This window comes from Maylandia zebra, linkage group LG15, assembly GCF_041146795.1.
Source record: "Maylandia zebra isolate NMK-2024a linkage group LG15, Mzebra_GT3a, whole genome shotgun sequence".
NCBI lineage: Eukaryota > Metazoa > Chordata > Actinopteri > Cichliformes > Cichlidae > Maylandia > Maylandia zebra.
In genome coordinates this window covers 7,655,421-7,680,722 of record NC_135181.1, presented here as the reverse complement: position 1 = coordinate 7,680,722, position 25,302 = coordinate 7,655,421, and the positions used below count along the sequence as shown (strand labels likewise).

The window sequence follows — 25,302 nt, the reverse complement described above, 5'->3', positions numbered from 1 at the left end:
TGCTTGTTTTGGCCTTTAGAGCTTTATTGCTACATTCTTTTATACCAAATCTTACTGGCAACCAAGTTTATTTTAAAGTGCTCTCTTATTCATTATCTCAGTCATTAATAATACATCTATGGCAATATATTTACCAAAAAAATAAGGATCAGCAATAGAAAGTATGTTATTATTCACCTACTGATTCTGGTTACAGTCAAACTAAATCAGCAATAGGCCACCAACATTTATCCTGCAGGGCTTTTTAGCTTCATCTCAGCCTTCTCAGGTCTCAAACGCATGTCAGCAAGGACACAGAGGTAGCCAACATTCAGTAGATTAAGTCTGGCTGGCATCCGGGATCAAGTATTTTGCCTGTGAGCTCAGATTGCATTTGCATCTTTACACAGTCAAACTGCTAAAGAGACCACAGGGATGAAAATGAGGAAGAAGAAGTAATGAAGAGACAGGCAAGTTTGGGGATGGGGGGAGCAGGACTGTGAGCTGATACTGAAGATGGATTTACTCTACTTGACACTAAAGTCTTGCGTCAGGTATAGCGTGGAGGCTCTCAGGGGGGATTTTCCCAGCTACAGTGAAAGAAGAGGAACAAAAACAAAAATAAGAAAGATCCCTCAGGCGGGTGTAGTAAACAACTGTAAGCTAATCGGTAATTGTATATGTAAAATAATCTGATCATTTTAAAGACAGCAAGGTAAAAAATAGAACAAAATTCTCAAGACGGACACAAAACAGCAGCTTTATCTTTACTGGAATATCACAAATAATCTTACAGAGTATGTCACCAGTTCTTCTGACAGCTGCTTTGTTCACTTTGTATTCGTTCTGCTGGGACCTGAGATGAGAAGAGTGCATGTGTAACTTTGGCATCAGCATTATGGACAGCTTCTCAAACCACCAAAGAAAATGAGCTTAAAACCAAACAGGGCTGTAGGTTTAATCTCATTACTCACGCCCTCAACTTTGTCACTGCCTCCAGTCTCCGCAGTGCAGAAAGAACATTTTTCTGTGTGTCAGAAGAGAGGACTTCAAAGGTGTGAAGATCACCTGCAAAACAAAAAACCCAAAAAACTGTGAGTTATCTGCAAGTTACCAGGTAGCAGACAACTCTAGAGTTCAGAGGTCATTCCACACACTCAGTTTTACCTGAGAGGATGAGTTTTGTAGCCAGGTTTTGCACAGCAGGTAGGAACTGCTTCTCCATAAACACGTGAGCTCCGTTTTCACACAAGTACCTGAAGATCAGCTGGACATGAGGGGAAAAAACCCCCCAAAACATCATTAAAACGTTGGTATATTAATGTGGAAATAAAGTCAAATTATGGTCAAAAAGTAATAAATGCTTTGCCTAAAATTTAGTCAATAGTAAGTTAACAATGTTACAAATAATTTTCATGTTAGCAGATGTTAATGTTTTCCAAATGGTTAATAGTTTAGTTGTAAACCATCTTGACCACCATTTGATGGTTACTGTGAAGTTGCAAGAGATTCTTTGAAGTCATTAAATATTGTACTGTGCATCTATAAATCTATAAGTCTATAAACATTAGACACAAGATGGAAATAAACTGATGTTTGGAATATCCATTTTAAATCACATAAGCAGGACTCGTGTCTTTAGTTTCAGACTCAGTGATATGAACTGCATCTCCTCTCTAAAGATAATCTTAATATATGTAAACCAGGAAGTACACAAAACTGTATTTGTCTTACTAAAAGACAAAAAGTTTTCGATATACTTTTGCTAATGCAGATAAGCTCCCACAAAATTGAACTCTTTATGGTCATAAAATGTCTTAATGACAATATTTATAATTTTTCAAGTTTCAAAGATGCAACTACAGCATGTCTCTTTATGTCATTAGAAACTATGCCATGATTGTTAGTCATAATCTGTTATCTGATAACAGTGGTTAATGTTTAATGACATTTCTTAGAATACAATAGAAGGTCCATAATAAGAAAAAAAACTTTACAACATCTAACCAAGAATCTTCACAACAGTCACTCTCCACGAAATACACTTAATCACAGAGAGAGATACTCAAGTTAGAAGGACCTGATATGAGTCTAAGAAGGGTTGCAGCAGCTTCTGCAGAAAGGATAACACTTCCAGCCCCGTTTCCAACACGGTCACTTCCTGTTCACTCATGTGGACTGCTCCACATTTCTGCAGGAGTGAACATGCCTCGTCAAAGTCCTAAATGATGGAGGGGCAGACATATGCAATATGAGTAACAATAATCTGTCTCATTGTTAATCACACACAAGTGTGTATGAATATGATAGTAGCAAAACACTGAAGCACTATAAGCACAAAATTTCTTTCATTAGCTCTTCCTGGGAATTGGATAAACGAGAGGCTACAGTGACCTTGGCCTTTTACCCAGTTCATGCACAGAATAATCGTGATCCCGACAAACATGGCTGTTACCTGCGATGCCCTGCCAGGGATGAAGATGAATTCATTGGCGAAGACGTCCCGCAGGAAGCAGAAGAAGCTGAACAGCTCATCTGTGAACAGAAAAAAGTTAAACAAGATGTGTCTATTCATGAGACTCAGAATCTGCAACTGCACCTAACATTTACCCTTCTGTGTGCTTTTTGTGATGTGGATGGCAGTAGCAAGTATTCCTGGACGCACAAAGACATGCAACGCCTGATTCCTGTAGGAAACCAGCATCAGCACCGCCGCCGCCGTCCTCATCACACCCTCCTCTGGGCTGAGTGGATCTTGGCTCGCAGGGTCTCCATCCTGAACCAGGCAGACACGGCCCGCTTTATGATGGACGATGGAGTGATGAAGAGCCACGGTGGATGACATCACGTCTGAGTCTGTGGTGTGTGCTGCAAAACGGGTGTAAAGTTTGAGGGTCACATGACCTTCAGAAAGTCATGCGTGCATGTGTGTGTGTTGAAGTGTGCACACGTGCCTGCATGTGTGAATGTCCACACACAGGACACCTGTGAAGTGAGACAGTTCAGTGGAGTCCTCTTAGGATAAGTTACTTAAAGTGCATTAATCCACTGAACATCTCCTAAGTGATTCTGGACACTTGTGCCAACTTGCATTCACCTAATCTTTGTGATCCACACAGGACCGGGTCAAAAGGAGCCTATGCAACAGCAAGGAAACTACTCAGTTACTCCTCTGCATTAACAGCGTCTGGTTGTCTAGCAATGCAATATGCTAAGGACACCTGCTGGTCACTGAAGGGAAAGCAAGCTTCATTAAATGCCCACTATAAGCAAAGCCTATATTGTTCTTAACCCTAAGCTTGATGCTGCTGCTTTCTACACAGTATAATTAAAATAAATTGATATCTTTGAAATCCATCTGGCCCACTCACCAGGCCAGTTCAGACGGCCCCTGAAGTCCAGCACCAGCTTCCTGAGCCAGAGTGTTTTTTCCGTGAGCCCATGCCACTGCAAACCCTCTTCTGTTAAAGTTGTGATTGGAGCCTGGAGCAACAGGCAAGCCATCAGAGACCAAGGACTGATCAATGAGCCCTCCTCCTGGGTTCGCACAATCAAATGAGCCACCCAGTTCACACAGTCCTGGATCTCCGTACTTGGTCTCTGTGGAAGATCTCTAAACAGAAAACAAGGTAGATTCTAAAGTTACATACAGGCTTTGAAGGTTTACAACGACAAAAATATTCATTTAAGTTGTATCACTGTTACACTTGTTATGCTTTTGTTGATTTGGTTCATTTTACACTCACTATGAGTAAGAAAAAATAAATAAAAACACATTTCAAAAATGTAAAAGGTGTTTTATGCACTTCATTTGAACTGCTTATATATCACTAATGGAGATTACATTAACAGAATACATAAATGGTAAATCATAAAATCATTTAATACTCACTTTGGTTGGTGTATACTCAGTACTCACAATTTTTAGCTACAGCCAATTGTGACTTTGGCACACATGGCTACCATGTCTTGCATAAACAGAAAAAAAAAGCAAATCTGTACCTTGGTATGAGATTGTACTCGCTCCGATTTATCTTTCCCTCACACAGCTGTCGAACAGACAGGGGGCGGCCAAAGTTCACATGCATGCAGCCATAATCTTCCTGCAGAACTCTGCTAGCTTTAAACAGTCCCTGCAGTGAAAGAGCGAGGGCAAGAGGCCTGTAGTTTCATATCTTTCAGGACCAAAGATTACATGGGAAATGTTATCAAGTCAGCAATGAGACGAAACTTACGGTGGTGCTTTCTTTGGGTTTGGGGACACCCAACAACTCAAGTGCAAGCAATGACTCCTCCACTACTCTGTCATAGCTGATACTAATGGGCACCAGCGTAATGTCAAACACCTCACCTTTAAAATATGGCTCCAGCACCATGTCCATCATACCTGCAGACAAATGCAGATGTGGCACCAAGATGCTCAAAACATGTATAAGTAAATATGTAAAAATACATATGGAAATAAAAATAAGTTGAAAAGAATATTCAAATTACACAAAATGATCTAAAAATACTGTAAACTTGTTTGACTTTTCACAATTAAAATATCCTAAACTGTGAGTGCATGATCCCTTGGTGTGCAAAAGTAAAGTACTGTACAATGAAAAGGGTACAATGGCCCTTTAAGGTCAAACCTGTAATAAAACACAACAGAAATAGAAAAAACACAGCTAAATCTCACAAAACAAACCCTAAAAAACAAAAAAGACCTCACATAACACAATGGAAGTGTTTTTGGGGAGACAATAATGTGACGGACCAGCTGCGGAAGTGACAAGCTAACAGTAAACAGCTAATAGCAAACACCTACATTATTAAATGAATCTTTTAAGTGAGTCTAAGTGTAATTGTTTTCATGTTTTGGTCCATCACCTTATTGTCTCTCCAGAAACTCTTCTGTTGCATTTAGTGAAATTTCTTTTTTCTTTCCCTACTTCAATTGTTTTATTCAAATTCTGTTGTGGGTTGTTTTTTCTTTGTTTGTTTTTTCACCATTTCTGCTTTGTTTTATTCAGTTGTATTTTGTCTGCTTGTGCTGGATTTTTCTTTTTTCTGGTGTTTTCTTATCTTGCAGTGCATTTGACCTCCCCGGGCCACCATAGAAAAAGGTCATCATGCTTAACTGCTATAAAATTAAAGCAACAAAACCTAAAAAAAAACAAAAGTCCAAAATAATGAGATGCACACACTTTGATATCCTGGGGAACAGCAACAAAAACAACAAAGGTGTACATTTAGACACTTACCAAGCTTTGGCACCACAGACTTCAGTGTGCGACTCCTGAAACCCTCTACATAAAACTCCAAAGGAGCACATCCTGTCTACAAAAAACACATTAAGCTGTTGGAAGCCTTCTTCTTTTAATTGTTAAAGAAGCTGACTGCCAAAGATGCACTTAGGAATACTTTTAAAAAGTCCTTGTCTTACCCTGACAATTGTTCGGACATATTCTGACAGCACCGCCCAGTACAGCTTGTCAGAGCCGATTGCTCTTCGGATAAAGAAAGCTCCGGAGCGACGCAGAATCTCTCCAACAACCTTCATGCTTGCAAGAGCTTTAAAGAGAAGGAGTCGGAACAAAAAAATAAACAATAATAATAATAATATTTGGATGCTACGATGCAATCAAAATGGATATAATGTTGTGTATAATTAGTATGATTTAAATAACACTTTGTTGTCTTAATTCAAATAGATACTTGCGAATTCCTGCAGCTATGACAGGTATTGGGATGTCGTAGGTGAACAGGATGAAGGAGACAATCAAGAAGTCCACATAACTCCTGTGATTGGGCATCAGGATCACAGGACTCTCCTGGATGGCTTGCTGCAGCTGCAGTGACAGAAAATTTTAACTTCCAAGGTTCTCTGTATAGTAAATAGTAGTAAATACTATAGTAAAGCAAATCTATCAGAATGGTTGTGTGACCTCTAAAGAGCTACTGTTGAAACAAACTGGCCAATAACTGATTAAAGTGTATTGATTTCTGATGAGTCCTGACCATGTTGAGTCCTTCCATGTTGACATAGATGCTTCTGAAGAGTCTCTTGAACACCTTATTGACAGTGTAGGCCATCAGCCTGATAAACCCCAGCTGCAGATTGTGAGACATTTCCTCCAAAATCCCACGAGCCTCTTGTCTCACCTTCTCCACGGATGACCCCGTCTCCAAGGCAATCTGAGAGGGAAAATGTAGGGGAGGAAAAACTGACTATTTTGACAACAAAACAGTAAAAACTATATTTTTTTAATAAATAAAATGACTGACCTCTTTGGCAATATAGCGCAGATACTGGGACTCCAGTACAGCTTTCTTGAGGTCAGAAGTGGAGCTGGATGGGGCTCCTTTGTACGGTTGAGGGTTAAAGGTTCTCAGGGCATAGCCAAGATCAGTTGTGCATCTCCTCTCCTCCAATATATCCGTAAACTCCTCCTCATCCTTCAGGCTTGCAGTGCCTGAATCTTTATACTGAAGGAAGGAGTAAGGTTTATGTTAAAAGTCTCAAAGTTAAGATGTTGGAACATCTGTAACAGGATAGAAAACAACAACAACACTACTAATCTACCAACTCAGTAACATGGGTACAGAGCAAGATTGTTTTGAATACGGATTTATTAGCACCACATTTTTTATACTGTACACATTCTGCTTTAATTCAAGGGGTCTAACAAATTTACTGCATTACCCATTTAGGAATTATATCCATTTGTATGCACAGCGTCCCATTTTCAGAGGTTATAAATTAATTGGACAGTTGACTGATAAGCAATTTCATGACAAGGTTAGGTTGTTCCCTTGTTATTTCGTAACACATAAAGCTAATAAAATATGTGGCATTGATTCCAACTGGTGAATTTGCATTTTGTAGCTTTTCACTTGAATTTTTATTACAGAAGTTAAATGTAAACTGAAATAAATCTATCAGACACATAGTAAAAAACTCTACAATCTGGTTCATTCTGCAAAAATAATAAACTGCCAATCACAACAACTTCCGAAAGTTCGCGTGTATTTATATTAAACAAAGATTTCCTTGTACCAGAATGACAGTAAGACCAAAGCATGACTAAGAACATGATCCGTGGCGTACCACATCATCTGCCAAACATGGTGGCAGTAACATTATGGCATGGTATGGTATGGTATGGTATGGTATGGTATGGTTGCTAGTGAAGCTGGATCACTGGTGTTTCTTGATGATGTAAGTACTGATTGAAGAAGCCGGATGATCTGTTAAGTGTACAGGGCTACACTCTCGCCTTGGACTCAGTCAAGTGCTGCAAAATTGATCGGACACTGCAAATGGATGATGACCTAAAGCATACGGTAAAAGCATCTCAAGCAAAAATAAATGGGATGTCCTTTAATAGTCAAACCAGCAGAGCAGCTTTTTAGCTATTAAATTCAAACCTAAAGGCACTTAATGCAAAACTTTCTTAAAACCCTTGAATTAAAGCTGCAAGCTCACAAAAAAAAAACAGACAAAAACTACAGAAATAAATACATTTTTAAAAATGCTATAATTCTTATAGAGCAGACTGTAGTTTTGTAAGACTCTTTATTTCTTTGGTAAATAAAATAAAATAAAAAAGAGGGGGCGGGGGTAAAAGATAATATATGTGGACAACAACTATTCACCACACTGTTATTTTGAACTGTTATTTTACAACGGGCGCATCCCTATAGTTATCCCATTAATGTGTTAATTGTTTATTAACCTTTTATACAAGCACTAGTTTTGTTTATTTTAACAGTAAGGAAAAACTGACGTATTGTTACTTTGGAAAAGTGGTCTGAGACAAATTAAATTATTAAATCACAAAGTTTATCGAGTTAAAACCATAAAAGTCGTTATCTCCTCGCTGCTCTGTTCTGCAGGCTGCTGTGACCTGCCAACACTGGCTGGTGAAAAACTATTAAGCAACAGCGGCTTACATACAGTCGCTGTTTTTCTTAGTAGGCCAAAGTTTGAGCAGCTTAAGGCGGCCAGGCTCCACAGGACACCCCTGCCTGCATAATTAACAGCAAAAACAAGCCCTGCTTGAAGGCAGACAAAAGCGAACATCGCTACAGGTTTCCTTCAGGCGGTCTCCTTCTGGGTATTATATATTTTATAGTCGCCGCTAACTTTGAAAGGTTTAAAGAAAAGCGTCGACGGGCCAGAGAGAAGATAAAAACAGACGCGTTTAAAACTTGCTTCTTACCGTACTCGTCATTCTTTGCGGACACTAACACTGAAGCTGACTGGTGACTGGCCTCAATGACTGTCTTTCTTGTGCTTGGACGCTATCTTCGCTCCACACTGCGTGAAATATGCAGCACTTCGGGGCCCGGGGCCAATGGTGTGCCTGGGTTTTGGAAACTCCTCCCGCATATTGTAATACTCAACCCTCTGCTCCCAAGTAACCCCACGCGCGCTGTTGAGTGCGATAGCTAATGTTTTAAGTGATCTCGAGTTTGTCTGATGTGGAAAAAAATGTCTGAATATTTTTGGAGGAAACATAACCAAGAATTAAACATCAACTGAGCGTGCACTCCACAGGGACTGATTAAATTATCGTTGTTTTTTTGTCAGTTTTGCTGGTTTGGAGCATTCAGATGTGCTTAAGATTATTCACATGTGACATTCACGGCAGCTGTCAATCTTCCCAGAAGTGCACTTCCCATCAAATTCACCCTAAAAGGCAACACTCAGAGAAACTGCAAACCCCCCAAGAGTTCCAGGTGTACCGGCTTCAGTTACAATGTTAAATGTACTAGGCTTCTGGAACAATGTCCTTTTGGACAGATGAGAGCAAAGTGGAGATGGTAATGCACAGCCCCACATTTGTTGTGCGATATCTGTGCAAACTGGCAAGCACAGTGGTGGACGGGTCATGATTTGGGCAGCTTGCAGTCTTTGAGTCAATCATGAACTCCTCTGTGTACCAAAGTCTTCTGAAGGCAAATGTTAGACCTTCTGTCCAACAGCTAAAGCTTGGTCAAAACTGAGAAATTCATTAGGACCATGATCCCAAGCCTTTCAGCAAATCTATCAGCATCCCCGTCAAAGTCAAGATAGTAAAATTGATATACTTTGGCAGGACCTTAAGAGAGATGTGCATAAGTAAATGCCCACAAACCTCAATGAAATGAAGCAACATTGTACAGTGGTGGCGTACAGAGTGGGGCAAAATTCTTCCACAGGGTTGTAAGAGACTGATAAAGTCATGCAGAAAACAATGACGTAAAGTTATTGCTGCTAAAGGTGACCATACAAGCTAATAAATCACGTAGAACTACTAGTACTACTACTGAAGTCCTTTTGGTTGACCTTCGCCCTGGCCTCCACCCCTCTGTCCACTCAGTCTCGAGCTACAGACTCAAACATGCTTCACCAGTCAAGAGCAATTGGTATCAGTTTCTTCAGTGGTGAGCAGTCTCAAAATGAAGAGCAACCACAAAAATGAAGGTGAACATTTTTGTAAATCTTCATTTTATTTATGTATTTTTTTGTTGCCGAACAATGATCATCTCATGAGTTAGGAAAGCAGAGGAGTCTTTATTGTTTCTATTCACACATAAAGTGTTTACCCCAATGTCATTTATGAGTCCGACTGCACCAGTTTAACAAGCAACTGTTCAAAAGAGAGCAAAATGCAGATCACGTTCACAGCTAAGGCAAAAATAAAAACAATTTCACGCTACTTTAGCTCTTTCATTGAAAGAATAATAGCATTGTTAAAGCATTATGCACACACACACACACACACACACACACACACACACACACACACACACACACACACACACACCATCTCTTAGAAACTATACTACAGGCTGATAATACTCTGCCAATTTTATTTGTTAAGTGACTCAGTCCCTGTTTACATATTCATATGACCGCATTATATGATATAAAGACCCTTTTTTTCTTAAAATACTATGACCTCTCTTAGCTGCTAGCAGTAGCAGAAGTGTACGCTACATCTTACACAGTCTGCATCTTATACAGTAACGTAGACTACATGAACTATAACAGAAAGGCGAAAAACTGCACCTCACAAACTGAAATCACATTCTCACCACAGCACATGCAGACTCTGAATAGAAAAACAAATATTTCACCAATCCCTCTCGCAAATAAGGAAGACGATGCTTTAAAGTGTTGTGCTTTTCTGTCCTGACACTCACTGGCTCGGTCGCCTCACATATGTGTTGCTACATAGTACAAATGCATGTGGAGAGCTGCACTTCCATGCTGATTGAAGGCTGTGTGTAAACTAAAGAGGACAAAAAATGGCATCGGTTAAATAAATATATAAATAAACGCAGAAATGAAGCCAAATGTAGAATTCAACTGAAGATGCTGGTTTAACTATACTGTTTTAATTTAAGCCATGTATGTATGTGGAAATGTTTACACCACTTCTGGCCCTGCAGAGCAGATGATCACAGTAAGAAAATAAATTCCACGTTGACTATTTGGCACAAATTTAAGTAACCTGCTCTCTCGTTATGATAAACAGAGGCCATAATTCAGCTATAGTGTGTGTTAAAGAACTGTCTAGGTCATACATTGTAGTCTAGCTACTGATATATTGCCAACACTCCCTATAAAATAGTATCCATACTAAGCTGCCTGAATAAAATACTAATATTTTATTCCTCACTACACATACATACTTTTAGTCAGATGACCCCAAAGTCCATCTTTTAATAAAAGTGTGCTTATATCCATCTTGTGAATTAAGACTATTCACAGCAGATTGCTTTACTCGTTTACTAGTTTTACTCTCCGCTGTCCATTTATAAAGTGCTCCATCTTCTGTTGAAAAAACAAAACGAAAACTCAACAATTATACACTCGCACACATCATTCTCCAACCCTCTGCTACATCTCAAGCACACCATCATTTAGTCCTTGCTCCAAAGGCCAGAGGTAGTCGGTCAGCTGCTGGAGCTGGCGGTCTGTTGAGGTGTAGTTTCCTGACTCTCCACCAGGGGGAACTGCTCCCTCCAGTAGGTGAAGTGGCTGTAGGTGTCCGAGCAGGGGAAGTCAGAGGAGGACGCTCGGGCCTTCAGCGGAAACACGTGGTCAACGACCTCGCACAAACGTACGTAGCTGAAGAGAAGAGAGGAGAGCGAGATGATGCAGTGATGCTGTAAGGGCCATGAGAGCAATCCAGTGGGACCTGGGTGAAGGACTTACGATGAGATGTTGGTCTTGGCGTGCTCCTGCACCAGCTCCCCTTTGGGGTTCACTGTAAAAATCCTGTTTAGTGACACCCCAACTTCTTTGTATGAGTATACATCCTACAAAGACAAGAACAGGGGCATTTTTAATGTTAGATATACTGGATATTAGACTTAAACAGTGCAAAAAATACCTAAAAAGCTTCAATTTACCCTCAGTGAACATCCAAACTCACTTTTATGGTGAGAAATAGACTAAACTATAAGCAAATATAACTGTTTGTAAGCTCTGCAGAGCCGCATGTGAGTTACCGTCGGTCTGTTGCCGAATGCTGCGTAGAACGGCTGCTTGTTGGGGTAGAAGAGGTTCTTGATATCAGTGAGACACTCTACCTTGAACTTCTCCGGCTTCTTCTCTATCACCTCCCTGTGAAACACAATCAGCACTGCACGATGAGTTCCTCCTGCATCCTCTCATGTACTAATATAGAAAAACAGATGCACGTTTGTGATCTGAAATACCTGTGCAGAGCTGAAAAGAGGCTGCTCGGGCTCAAGAGGACGGGGCCCATAGGAAGCATAGTGCCTCTCTCGTTGACCCAGTTGAGGTAACCTCTAGTCATGTCAGCCATGCCGATCGCTCGGGCTGAGCAGTACAGGAACTTGTAGCCATTTCTGATGTGGAGAGGAAGAGATTAATATTAACCAACTTGTGTCAATAGAGAGTTGAAATTACTAAATAATTTCTTTAACTTTGTAAAAGCATTTCTTTAAGAGCTTTATTTTATTTCTATAAAATCTCCTTTATGCTTTACTTTAAAACTGAGAGTAGACTGTTAACAAAGTAGTTCTTACTGGCTGACTTTGTGGTACAGCTGAGCAATCCCCTGGTGTGTCCAGTCTTTCCCGAGTGTGGGCAGGATATGACCTAATGTGTCTGACCTGGAGACAAATACAAGCAAGCGTTATTAAAAATGCATTTTTTTGCACTTGTGTAAAAATCTAATGATGTTTTATGTCATAGTCATCCAGATTTAAAACCCTTTGGAATACTTCTCATTGTTGGAATATATAAAAGCATCCTCTGTTTAGTCTGAGAGAGGATTTAAATGTCACAATAACTGGAAAAGTACCTGCTAGCTCTCTATTAAATGCTACCTTTGCAAGAAGCTGCATATTTAATCTTCTGATCAGAATGACAAATTGCCTCATAATCAGCAGTGAATAAATGTTACAGATGGAATAGCCGTGAAGAGTTTATTCATCACACTGAACCCTGCTGTGCACAGAGTTGTACAGCATGCAGATGAACCTAATACTGGAGCCACTTCCAGTAGATTTGCCGTCCAAACTAAACTCCATTATGCATTAAAAAAAACAAAAACAAGACACACGCACCTGGTAATGGTTCCATCTATGTCGGAGATAATTATCTTGTCATCCCAGTTCCAGAGGTAGATGGTGCCTTGACAGCGACAGGTTCCCTGGTACTGAGTGGTGACGCTGAACACGACATCGTTAGGCCCGTCTTGCAACTGAAGAGACAGCTGGGAAATTTGGTGAAGGGGGTGAAAATCCATGAAAAACCACTCAGAAAGGAAGAGAATTGTGTTATAGCTGCACCATTTGGGCTTGTCAGGTGGATCTTTACTGCTGCCATCTTGCTCAAGCTGGTAACTCATTCTTTTATGCTTCTTTTTTAATGTTTGAGCTATCTCTCTATCATATCCAAACTTGTGCTTTAACTTGTGTGCTCACCAGCTGCTCTGATGTGAGTCGGAGAGTTTTCTTATAAGACACGCCTCCCGTTGTGAGTACCGGCTCTGTCTGTATGAGGGAAGAGTTCTGCTTGGCTTCCCGGTGGTCCTCATCACTAGAGGATGACTCTTCTTTCAGTCTGTCATCAGAGAGGTGAACAGGGCATTTATATGCTTCAATATAAACCTCAGTAAGTGAGCAAGGACAATTTTGAGCCAGGAATGCTCTCTTACCTGCTTGTCATATTCCCAACCTGCTCAGCAGTGCAACAGGCCCCACGCTCAGAGGCTGAATCCTATAGGTAATAAAAACAGTGCCAGGTTGGTGTTTATCTGGCGCGTAACTTGTTCACAATTAACATAGCTGCTGCTTTAAATTACCGATTTGGCACTGCTGTTTTTGCTTCTCCAGGAGAACCACCACCTTCCTGCTTTCTTGGGCATCTTCTCCTTCATGATGTTCTCCACTGCAGCCTGAAGCAGACCACACACACACACACACACACACACACACACACACACACACACACACACACACACACACACACCAAGCAACCACAACACAAAGCCATAAAGACACACTTAAAAAATAAAGCAAACTATACCGTAAATCAACAAACACTGAGGCAAAACCAAGAATGTGCCTGAGGCCGAAGCGGGGGAAAATACACCAACAGAATAAAAGTGAAAGCTTGTGTAGAGATATTAAAGGGGGGAGGGGTGTTTAAAACAAAAAATAAACATACAGAGCTGTAGCCCAGAACACTGGTCAGACAGCAGAGGAGGAACTGTAAGGTTGAGTGAATGTAATTAGGGCAGGAGGACTAACAGATGGATGGAGGGAGTAATAAAATAAGACGGGGAGAGAACAAAGGAGAAAACAACATTTAGCTTGAGAGCAAAAGTTTGGAAGACATTTGTTACACAATGTAAATTTTGTCTGCAGTAGCAAAAACTGAACACAGTGAGGTTTGAGGTCCACAGACTCCACATTAGGCCTTATGTTATGTAAAGTGGTGCAGTACCGGGATCAGTCAGAAGGGGGAATATTTCTCATGTAATCCAACCCAACTTACTGACTCCTAAATATCTGTGCAGCGTCTGCAATCAACTCTTACCTTTGGCAGAGGCTTCTGAAAGGCTTGCATAGCCAGCACAAGCGGAGCTGCAGTGTTCCAATTATAGTACCTGTGGGAGATAACAAAATGTATTTTTAGCCCTTCCATAAATGCAGCAAAACACATGTTTTTCAGCCAATTTTAGCTCATTAGGCCAAAGAGTTGTGCTAACGCTGCTGTTTTTGCCCGCAGTGTGTGACACATGAATCCATTCAGTACACTCGAATGTCTTACTTTGAGCCAATTTTCACCACTAAGTTGGGGTCGTCGATGATAGAGGGGTTCTCTGTGAACTGCTGATAGGACACGGTCTTCTTATAAAATTGCTCTGTAAAAGGAAGGGAGAAGAAAAAAAACCCACACGTTACTTATTCCCCATGCTTACAACACAGTGTCTAAAGTGCATCTTGGAGTCGTGTCATGTCACGTGATCGTTTACCTTTCGTGATCTCCCTGTTGTCATTGAGCCCCCCACACAAAGAGATGGCAATTGATGGCAGGTCAGACATGGGATCGCAGTAACTGTCTACTCCACTGTCTCCTCCAGAGCTTACAGACTGAGGAGACTGACTGGTGCTGTGGAGGCCCGGATCCGAGATGCTCCTCACTGTTGCACCAGTGTCACTGCAAAAAAGAAAAAGAGGAGATACTTTTGATAAGAATCTCGCTGATCATTCTGCACAGTTCAGAAATACAACTGTATGAAACTTTTCTTAACATGAAAGCGTGCGTGATGTCCAAATACCTCTTAGGAAAATAAAGGGCTGCCACTTCCGGTTCAAGCTCAGTGATGTCGTCCAGATAAATTCCATCAGAACCAAGATGGCGACTCCTTTTATCTGCAAAAGAGCAAATTCATTTTCAGCCTCTTAGATTTTTCCCCCCCGACTGATTTATCCAGAAGCAAATCATTTGCCAGCTTGATCTCTGTGAGAGGGTCTATAGATGGATTATTATGAGGCTGTAAGCTTCCTTGTAGTACCAGATCCGTTCACCTGGCCCCTGTTTATCTTTGCAATCATATGCAGCGATTCAGACACATTTTTGGCTGTAAATCCATCTTATATTGCATCTTATCTTATACTACGGAGAGCAACTGATTGAGTTTGAGCAATTTGCAGTGTGAAGCTGCAGCTTCTCGACGTAACACAGTGCATTAAATGATACGTGGGGAAACCTTTTTAAGGTTTACCTTTTTTCTTTGACGGAGAGTCTGCTTTGCCTTGTGGACGGGGTGAAGTGTCCTCCATGTCGGCCACCATACGAGCTGCCACGCCTCCCACTGTTGTAACTTGCATCGCCGAAGTTATCGTTTGAGACTCCATCCCAATGGATTCTGCATCGACCATTTCCTCTGTGTGCATCGTCTCTGTCGGCATCAGCAGTCGCAGTGCTGGTATTTCCGAGCAGGGTCCGCACTGTTCCGAAGACACCTCAGGCGTAATCACACGGAAGTGCGTGCTTTCAGACACCGGGATAGATACGGGGCAAACTGGTGGAGGGCTGGACTTCAGTGGAAGGACAGATGGCTACAAGAGTGGAGAAGAGGATGATGATATGAGCTGAAGAAATAACAACACTGCAGATTAGGGTATCAGGATTAAGGCTTTCCTACCATGGCGGCCTGAGGCAGCTCTCCCCACGCCCAGTGCATTTCTGGATTCTGATTGTCTGTGTTTGACGGTTTGCCAATTAGCTCAGAATCACTCTTGGGAGATGTGGGGCGAGAGTTTCCAGGACTAAAAGAAAAAGAGATTATAGCATTTCCACATTTATTTCATGGATTTATAGCATTTACTGTAGGTGTGAAAGTATTTTGTGTGAGTCGAGCACCTCTGAATGGGACTCCACTCCCCATCTGAACGAGTGTACATGCCAGCCTGTTTGAAAGAACTGTTGGTCGAACCAACTGTGTTCTCCTCTCTAGAGACATCCCGAGATGAAGACCTGGAGTATAATCACAAAGACGAGTTAGTCAGGGTTTTCTTTACTCTCTCTTACACTGTCAGGTGATCATCCTCATCCTCTGCATGGGTATTTGATTAGTCCTTCACCATTTCCCTTCACTCCTCACGGCCAGCTCTTACCTGTTGCTCTCCATTTCTGCCACTTCATCCGAGCTGATGTCTATGGGGAACATGTCTTCGTCCGCGGAGTAGTCTCCACTTTCCTCTCTCCTCAGGCTGTCCGCCCGAGCCTTCCTCCTCCTCTTCCTCCTTTTCTTCATCATCACGTTACTGTTCTCGCCATTGCTTGCCACGGAGCACAGATTCTGTATGGGTGTCCCGGAGATCTTCCCCATCAAAACAGGTCCATCTGATAGGATAGGAGAGGTGGCCAGGTAGGAGGGAACCACTTCCTGTTAAGACAGGAAACAGGAGTGAAACAATGCCGAGCAGACAAAGAGTCTGAACGTTACACCAAAAACTACCCACATGAGGAAATCTGTTTGGATTTACTGTCAAAGCTTTAGGTCTGCACTGAAATTGGGTGCTGTAGGAGTGTTGCTGACTCCCCTACTGTTCACACTTTGGTTTTTGTAACGCAGAACAACATGTGATAGTGCAACCTGCACAGCTATTATCTCCTGCTTTGACATGAAGCTATGTCAACCACTGAGAAACAAAAGATAACAACACTCTGCATAAAAGTAGATTATAATCATTGCAATAAATCCCCCACTCCATAGTTAGTGTATCGCATGACTTTGGTCTGAGACATAGGTTTGCAATTAACTGCCAAACTGCAAAAACCTCCACAGAGGAAAGGGTTTGCCAAAGCAGAAGCAGACTCTGTTTCTCAGTTCTGGTCACTTTTATGATCCCTCCTTCTAGGAAAAGAAAAGAGTTTTCCAGGAGGTCTCCTGCTGTCCATCCAGGGGAACATAAATATGTGTGTGCAGACTTAGGGGAAAAACAGAAAGCGAAGACAAACTGACGTATAACACCATGATTTGTGGTCTGACAACAATGCCTCACGTTTTGCTTCCCTGAGCCAAGAAAATGGGTTCAGAGAAACAACGCTCCTCCCCTAGTTGCTCGTTCAAGCCTGAGAATTTGACACCACCCAGGGGAAAATAAATCAGACACTTCCCTCGTTACAGCCAGCCCCAAGCTTCAGTACTTTAGAGCTTGTTTTTATCTTTTTCTGCATGCATCCTCACGTGCATACAAAGCCAAAAAGAGAGAGAAAGAGAAAGAAGATGAGAGTACATGCAACCAGGCTCTTTAAAGCTGCAACTGAACCTCGCAAAACCAAAATAAAATTAAACACTGACTTTCCAAAAAACTGAGGAAAAACGGCTTTCCGTGAAGTTTTGTAAACATAAAAAGTAGAAATGTAGGTCAGACTGGAGGAATTCTGACATATCTTTAACTCGCCAAGCTCTGAGCATTTCTCTAATACTTAAGCCAGTTTCACAAATACTGCAATACTGCAAACATTTAAATTTCCAGAAGCATATTTATCCAGTTTCCGATTTATCCTCATGCTCCCAGTGTTTGACATACTTCCAGGTCATAAAGCCTTGGTGAGTAAATTCTGCGTTCTCAGCTCTTGCTCGCTGATAAACAAAGGCAGTCGGTTTTTAAAAAAAGGAAAGGGGAGAAATTCCTGGGTGCTGTGCCAACTCTGCACACAGTGCGACTTTGTTCAAACTACTATCATTCCGAGTAGGAAAAAGAAAGTTTGGATAACACTTTTCAGTTGCAAATGGGGAGTGTGTGAGCGCAGGGTGTAAATAAAGTGTTATCATTTGAATCTTGGTTTTATTTGAATCAAAAAGGCCACATAAAGGCGGAAATGGTAAATGGCCTGTATTTGTATAGCGCTTTTACTAGTCCCTAAGGACCCCAAAGCGCTTTACACATCCAGTCATCCACCCATTCACACACTGGTGATGGCAAGCTACATTGTAGCCACAGCCACCCTGGGGCGCACTGACAGAGGCGAGGCTGCCGGACACTGGCGCCACCGGCCCTCTGACCACCACCAGTAGGCAACAGGTGAAGCGTCTTGCCCAAGGACACAACGACCGAGACTGTCCAAGCCGGGGCTCGAACCGGCAACCTTCCGATTACAAGGCGAACTCCCAACTCTTGAGCCACGATCGAAATGTACTGCCTTTTATATGGCTACAAATATAACAGTCTTTTAGGGTTTTTTATATAAAGTTCTTCACTGCTGTGTCATTTTCTCACCTGTTCATTTAAGCAGTTCCACATGAGATCAGATGATTTGGCCAAATTAGTTAATCAAAATATAATTACATGCAGACAGCATTATGCTTCGCGGAAACGCTCCCAATCGTTACCTGATCATTTTCTGTTTCTTGCACAAAAAACGCCTCGCCGTTCTCCCCAAGCTTCATGTGGAGATCTACTGGTTCTCCGTTGATTTCCATGTCCACCTAAAAGCAAAAGGGTGAGAGCTGAACAAACTAGAACATTAAACTTTTCCTCTAAAGATGCCCTTGTTGTTGTTGTCGTTGTTTTTTTTTTTATCTTCTCACCACTTTCTCTCGGGACCGTAGGACCCCCAGCTTGCCAAAGCGCACGTGGAATGGCGAGCACTGCAGGGAGCCATCGGGCTGTCTCACAACAATGACGTCGATGCAGCCAGAGAGGGTGGCGGGATTGAGGCCTCGGTACAGCTCTTTGACCTGGACAAACACCTGGCCCGCCAACTGGCCCACGAAATTCATGGTTTGACGGGTCTGGGGGAAGTGAACGGATTAAAATTATTTGCGTAAGTCACCTCTTCCTGAACTCGGCCAACTTTCAAAAGTGGACGCGCTTATGAGTGGGCATCTGCCGTAGCAATCTTCAGCCCGTGAATCAAAGCACTGGTGACATAACTCTCACCCCGCTGGAAATAGGGCGAGCTATTCCAACACTCTGAGGTAAAATAAGCTTTCTGTATGGATAAGAGATGAAGAAGGAGTTGAAGCTGTTTCCTGATCTGTAATTACAAACTGTACAAAGAACCTGTTACCACTTTTGACCTTACTGTCTCTCTTACATCTTACATCCCCTCGGGCCTCATACTGTGAGTCTGTAAAGCCTTACAACTGTTTTCCATTCACACATCAAAGGTCAAAGGACAGACTAAGTTAGACCAGACTGTCAAGTCATGTGTATATAATGTAATACAGTAAATATAGCATGAACTCAATGCATAAAACCCCCATCCACCCCCTTATGTATTTTTTTTTAAGCCCATTTGAGTCAAACAACCTTTCAACACCAACAGGATTTAGAGTTCCCCTTAAAAAACAAATGTAAATAGAAACATTTTATAAATAGTTCAGCTTCCATTTCTAGCCCCGCGCTGGTGAAAATTGGAACATATTTAGCGTCTTATATTTGGCCGTAAGCAGGCTACAGAGGGTAAAGACTGACTACTATTACGATTTGTATAGCTTCTTGTAACAGACAGGATGAGAGTGCTGGAGGTGGTGATCCAGGGAAAGATGGCCTTAAATATGTTGGAAAAATGCCAACATATCCTACCCCTTGAGGACATGTGAACAAGAGACGAGGCCCTGTCTGAAGAACAGAGACACCGACTGTTAAATCTTATAAAAGATCTCTTCTAAATTACCTTTGCTGTATTAAATTATTAACTGAATTTTCCACCGGGGCGTTGTGTTACGACACTGTTGACTTTCAAGCAGAGGACTTTTAGTGCAAAATACTGTTACACAGTACAGTGCAGCCTAATCTAAAAATAGATGTCTTGTGTTTGTTCCTCTTTTTGTTTCATCTCAGTGTCTCTGAAAACTAGCAAAATACTCGGGCTGGGTTTCAGAAAAAGAGCTCCTCCATCTAAAGAAGACCTTTTATGCACTTTTTCAGCGCCACATTTGTATCCTTTAGAATAGCTTAGTATTATTCACAGTTGAAAAGAATCCTTATTTATCTTAAACTGAGCCTTTATAAAGCCTGAGCATCCACCACTGGAACAGTGTATATATGACAGGAAACATGGAAGAAAGTAATAGATCCACTCTTTGTATTAATTAATTAATTAATTAATTTTTAGAATTATAGTGTGGATGCTATTCATTAATGTAATTAGCACTACTCTCTGGTACGATTACTGTTTACTATTCAACTTAATCTCATTTTTATTATATTTGTTTGGGGTTTTTTTTAAATCACCGTTGTGTGCAAATTTTTTCATTGTATAAGGCTCACAGTATATGCCTGTGGCACATCCTGCTCTGTGACCAAATAATTTCCCCAGTGGGATCAATAAAGGATCCATCCATCCATCCACTTGTGTTTAGCTGTGGTATGTTCATTTGGAAGAGTCTGGCTGAACAGCTTAGCAGATAATGTGTTCAGTCCCACATCAATACACAGAAACACACAGTACAAGATGCAATCTATTCCTGATTATGTAAGAAAATAAAACCTTCTACATGTAAGGAAATTCCTTTATTTAAATGTTAAAATAAAAAACATGTGATGTGACAAATCAGCTTCCATAACGCATGTTTAAACACCTAAAAGTGTAATAAGGTCTAATCGATATGGTAAACAGCTGACTCATATACCTCCTGACAGGGCAAACGGGAATTTTTTGTGATGAATGAAAAAAGCTTAATGAGCGTAAAGACAGATAAAAGACACACAAGTGGCCAGCGTGGTTATAACAGACATCTACAGAGTAAATAAAGACAGTTTATCATCGGTTTCATCTCAGAGTCAGGTGCAGTCAAATATACATAAACAATCCAAAACATACCTGTTTGAGCTGAGGGGCTGCCTTTTAACCAACACACGGGAGACGAGCGTTTCATCAACCGGGAATAATAAAACAACGAAACATTTTAAAAGACCTCCTGCTCCTCGATACAGGTGATGTCTGATGCCCGGATGCAGCTCCTGGGAGCATGGAGAAAAAACGCTACCGTTTAAGTTAAAGCGTTGACTCTTCCTCTCTAAGCGAGTCTGTTCCTCTCACTCAGGAGTCCTGTCACTGGGTGACGTCACTTGCAAAAAAAACCCCGACCCGTTAGTTGGCCAATCAGCGTCGAGCTGTTGAGTTGCCAAGAAGAAAGAAAAAATCGATTCAATTGCCACAGTGGCAACAAAATTACCCTCTTTCTTACTTTGTCGGAGCTCTTCTGTGCCTACAGAGTGACTTTATGCTCTTTCGTGACCGTTTACATCCAGTCGCATTAAACTTGTAACCCTGATAACAAAAAAAATAAATCTACAGCAAGACATCTCACTTTACTTAAGTCTTTGACAGCGGGAAGCAGTGGAAGCTTCGTAAGCGTTTAAAGTCACCAGTCTGTCAGTCAGGTCTGATGCTGTGAGGTGATCTTTCTAGCCAATCACAGCTCTGCCTCGTAACACATGCCATGTTTGCTTACAGCGCGAGACCCTCCAGTGAGACTGTGCGAAGAGGATGTGGTCGGCTCGTGGTTAGTGAGATTAGGACACTAAACATAAGCAAAAATAGGTATTTAATGTAGAAAGATGCAAACGCTGAGTTTGCAAAGACTAACATACTCGAGAAGGAAACAAAGTCAGGATGTAAATGCACCAATTTCATTTCTAATTTAAAAAAAGCGGCTCTACTGTCATTAATGGTACAATTACATTACTGCCAAAACCACTCTGTCTGTATCTCTGTGCCTCAGAGCCCAAAATCCTGACAGCAGACTGCTTCTCCCCTCATGCTCCAGGACAAATACTGGACGGGGTTACACGCTACAAAAGCCTCACGTGCAGCTCTTCTGCAACCAAACCAAGCTCAGCCTGTGTGTCTGGGAAAATGTGTCTCTGAGTGAACACGATCTAATTGTTTTTCCAGACTGTGAGGCAGAAAGGGGAAGAGTGTGTGTCTTCATAGTAGTTTTCCATCACAACTTAAAATGAGCGTTTATTGTTTTAGGTTTGCACTTTCGCAACCATCCTTTTTCAAATTCTGACGGTTGGTGTCAGGAAATATGAGGCGCTCTTAGTCATTTTTTTCCTCAATGCAAATTTCAAATGGAAGTAATGCAAATATTTTTGGCCAGGATGCTTTTAATCTCGCTTTTGCAGAAGTTTACTTTATTACACCCTATGGTCATCTTTACACACTGGCCACTTTATTTATTGTTAGCACCTCGTTTTGCCTTCAGGGGCGCCTTAATTCTTCATGGTACAGATTCCATTCTCCTCAGACCTGAGGCATCAATAGGAGACTTCCACCCAGAGAACTGGCCTCAATTAATGTTTGTTCACTTCCAGACCATTCTCTGTAAACCCTACTAATGGTTATATGGGAAAATCCCACTCGATCATCAGTTTCTGAAATGCTCAGACCAGCGTGTCTGGCACTTAAATCAGATGCTCAGTTTGAACTTTGGTGGGTGATCCTCACCATGTTTACATACCTAAATGGATTGTGTTGCTGCCACGTGATCACATATAAGCAACAAGCCTTTTAAGCAGGTGTACCTAAAAAGGGGTCAAAACAACTCATCAGTGTAAAACATGTTATGCTTACACTGTTACACTGAACGCCAAAACACTTTCGCTTTGTTTTTTTACATAAACTATTTTAAATATCTGCAGTAAACACCCTGTCCTTTAAACACTCGATGTTACACATACCGATGTATATCTGTACCATCGGTAAGCCTATCCCAGAGTGCCTACGTAAACAGGCGGGACACACATTATGTCGGTGACAAACGCTGGCGTCACTGGACCCTCCGAGGATACATGAGCCACATAGCTGCCGACATGTTTCCAAGAACACGTTGTTTTGCCAGGCAAACTCAGCCAGCGTTGTACACTTTTAAAAAAGCACATGATATCAGTTTAATTTTCAACATGAATGGTCAGAGACGTGACCTGTGTCAGGCTACAAGAAACCTGCTGACATGTGACAGTCTCACTTGCCTACTCGGCTGAAGAAAAACATCAGCTTCAAATTTCTACTTGGTGCATTTACACTGTTGTAATAGACCTCAACTGGTGAACATGTAAGCTGTTCTTGTTCTTTTAGGACAGCCCCGCTAAGGGGAAATCATTTTTGCTTTTGTGTTCTCACACCCTGTGAGGCCAAGAGGAAGTGATGACTTGTGAGATGTCAGTTCACTGCCTTCCTAAGCAGTGGTCACATACTGTACTTACAATGTAAGGGTGTAATAGCACACTGTCCATTCTGCAGACAACGTGCTACATTTAACATTTAAATGAATTACTGATTTACAGGTAAAATGTTTGCTTGTCCTGTCATAGATCTGGTCATGCACTTTAATACATACAAAAAATGCAGCGAAAGGTGCTTGACAGTCATTTTTTACAAATGACTCCACCATAAACCGGACTTACTCAACACAGTTTGCCTCAGGTATTACTAATTCTTGTTAAACGACATTTTAATTGAGTCAGTTGTTAAAATAATATAGGTTTCTGATTGGCTGAGGCGATTCTGGCCTGAGGATCATGAGACAGAGGCTGAAAAGACTAAACTCTGACTCAGAGACTAAAATGAAAAATAATGAGCTTTTCCAGGGCTTATGGTTGCAGATTGTTTTTAAAAAGTCATTTAAGTTAACTGTAAGATGTCAAACAAATACGGAAAAACAAAAAGGAAAACATCTGCTGTCTTTCGGTGTTGTGGATGCATTTGTGAATATAGTTGATAACAACTGCTGTAGGGTATCTCGTAACTTTTACTTGACCTAATGAGTCTGAGCCCGTCATCTTCAGTTTCAGTGGTAACGTCTAGTCTTACACTGGTGGATTATGGAAAAATACAACCCCGCTCTCCCTGCTTCTACTCAGAGAACCTACTGCATGACTTTGAAAGGTTGTCGTGACTATTTTATTCATGTTCACATTGCACAAATGCTGAAACACACAAACGGGTATAACTTGCTTTAAGCGTTATTCATGCTTTTGTGTTTTTTTCCACACATGCAGATGATTTTCTTTTTTCTTAAATCGCTTTACCCAGCTCCAGGTGGTGTCAGTGGCATAGTTCTGAGCAGCCTCATCTAACTCGTCTCCATCTTCTGCTGATATCATGATTCCATAGTGTGTTTAATCCCAGCGGCAGATGTTTGGTCTTTGCCACCTCTCGATAGATATGAGTCTGGTCTGCTCAAGAACTTGTATCCTTACTCTCTCCGCGCATGTCAAGTGTCTGACTGTTGAGTGCAAGTGAACAGTGTCTTACTAAATTTACCCAGGCCCCCTGGTTGGAAACCTGAGCTGGGTCTGGAGTGGTCATCATGCACCAGACCCTTTGATTTCTTAGGCATTTGATGAGGGGGACACCTGCTAAAATTGCATTTTAGTGGAACTGGGCATCTTCCCTTTAGACATGATCACACAAGAATGACACAATAAGCTGCACTGGCACAGAGATCTACCTAATAAGACATGCCTGACAGTGCCTTTTAATATGTAAATGTCTCATTAGTTCAGACTGTGCCACCTGTTGTGGGTGTTGATCCTTTGTTGACAGTATAGTGTTGTTGCATCACGTTGAGACAAGACCACCTGTTGCATTGGGTGAAATCCAAGACTCCCAAGTACCCAGTGACTCTTCCAGTGATTACTGTAATTAATATTAGACTATTATACACAGTGTGTTTGAACTGATGACCTTTGTTAGTCTAAGGGGTGGGGATGGGGGGGCTCCTTAGTCTAAAACACTGTTTGGTGGGTGTTATGTGTCAAAGTGACATTCACACGAGTGCCAAGGATTCCCAGCAGCACATTTAATTTTAAAGAGATGAAATGTATTCATAAAGTATTTGCTATATTAGAAGAGTAGAGTTTGCTACTCCCTTCACAGAAATGTGCAAACCAGACTCATCATGACAAAAGTTGGAGAACTGAGTGCAGAACTGAGGAAGGGTACAAAGGTCATTCAGTGTCAGCTCATCAAATGTCTCCCACCTGACCATGTGAGATTTTCTTGAAAAGTGACACTACAGCTAGATAAAAAGAGTTGTTCCTTTCATATTAAAGCTTTAATGTCTATTAAACATGTAAGGACGTTCCCCTTCACTCTGGACCTAACAGCCTCCACGCTAATGTTAGCATCTCTGTGCTTGTGCTGCTAGATTTTCAGTCCTTTCCGGGAGCTTCACTACCACCCGGGCATCACTTTCCAGCCTCGCCAGAGATACATCCATCGCGGGTCCCGCAGGATTTTCCATAACTCCAATGGAACTAAATCGTTCTGGTCTGCTACTCGCCGCCCTCGCAGGAACCCTGATCGGGCTGTCAACCATCGATCTCTAGCCC

General features: G+C 41.6%; 2 protein-coding genes across 3 annotated transcripts; both read right to left on the bottom strand.

Annotated features, from left to right (window-relative positions):
- Window positions 1-3: 3 nt before the first annotated feature.
- gnpat2 (glyceronephosphate O-acyltransferase 2) lies at window positions 4-8,323 on the bottom strand. Its single transcript, XM_004541966.3, has 16 exons — window positions 8,187-8,323; window positions 6,250-6,450; window positions 5,983-6,159; window positions 5,684-5,813; window positions 5,408-5,535; window positions 5,226-5,301; window positions 4,215-4,366; window positions 3,982-4,112; window positions 3,351-3,592; window positions 2,590-2,847; window positions 2,435-2,514; window positions 2,060-2,200; window positions 1,147-1,246; window positions 954-1,047; window positions 774-835; window positions 4-569 (listed from the first exon to the last, which is right to left on the bottom strand). The coding sequence occupies exons 1-16, from the start codon at window positions 8,196-8,198 to the stop codon at window positions 517-519; spliced, it is 2,037 nt and encodes a 678-aa protein (XP_004542023.2). The 5' UTR covers window positions 8,199-8,323; the 3' UTR covers window positions 4-516.
- Window positions 8,324-9,439: 1,116 nt separating this feature from the next.
- lpin1b (lipin 1b) lies at window positions 9,440-24,187 on the bottom strand. 2 transcript variants are annotated; one of them, XM_004541967.5, is made up of 20 exons: window positions 23,998-24,187; window positions 18,543-18,746; window positions 18,345-18,440; window positions 16,120-16,391; window positions 15,866-15,979; window positions 15,648-15,771; window positions 15,225-15,561; window positions 14,778-14,871; window positions 14,472-14,656; window positions 14,267-14,360; window positions 14,033-14,102; window positions 13,296-13,388; window positions 13,149-13,210; window positions 12,916-13,054; window positions 12,556-12,704; window positions 12,013-12,099; window positions 11,680-11,832; window positions 11,470-11,584; window positions 11,174-11,277; window positions 9,440-11,086 (listed from the first exon to the last, which is right to left on the bottom strand). In XM_004541967.5, exons 1-20 carry the CDS (start codon window positions 24,070-24,072, stop codon window positions 10,912-10,914), a joined length of 2,742 nt encoding a protein of 913 aa, XP_004542024.1. In that variant the 5' UTR covers window positions 24,073-24,187; the 3' UTR covers window positions 9,440-10,911. The 2 variants fall into 2 exon arrangements, with proteins under 2 accessions (XP_004542024.1, XP_004542025.1); XM_004541968.6 differs by lacking the exon at window positions 23,998-24,187 and adding an exon at window positions 20,783-21,369.
- Between the last annotated feature and the right edge of the window lie 1,115 nt (window positions 24,188-25,302).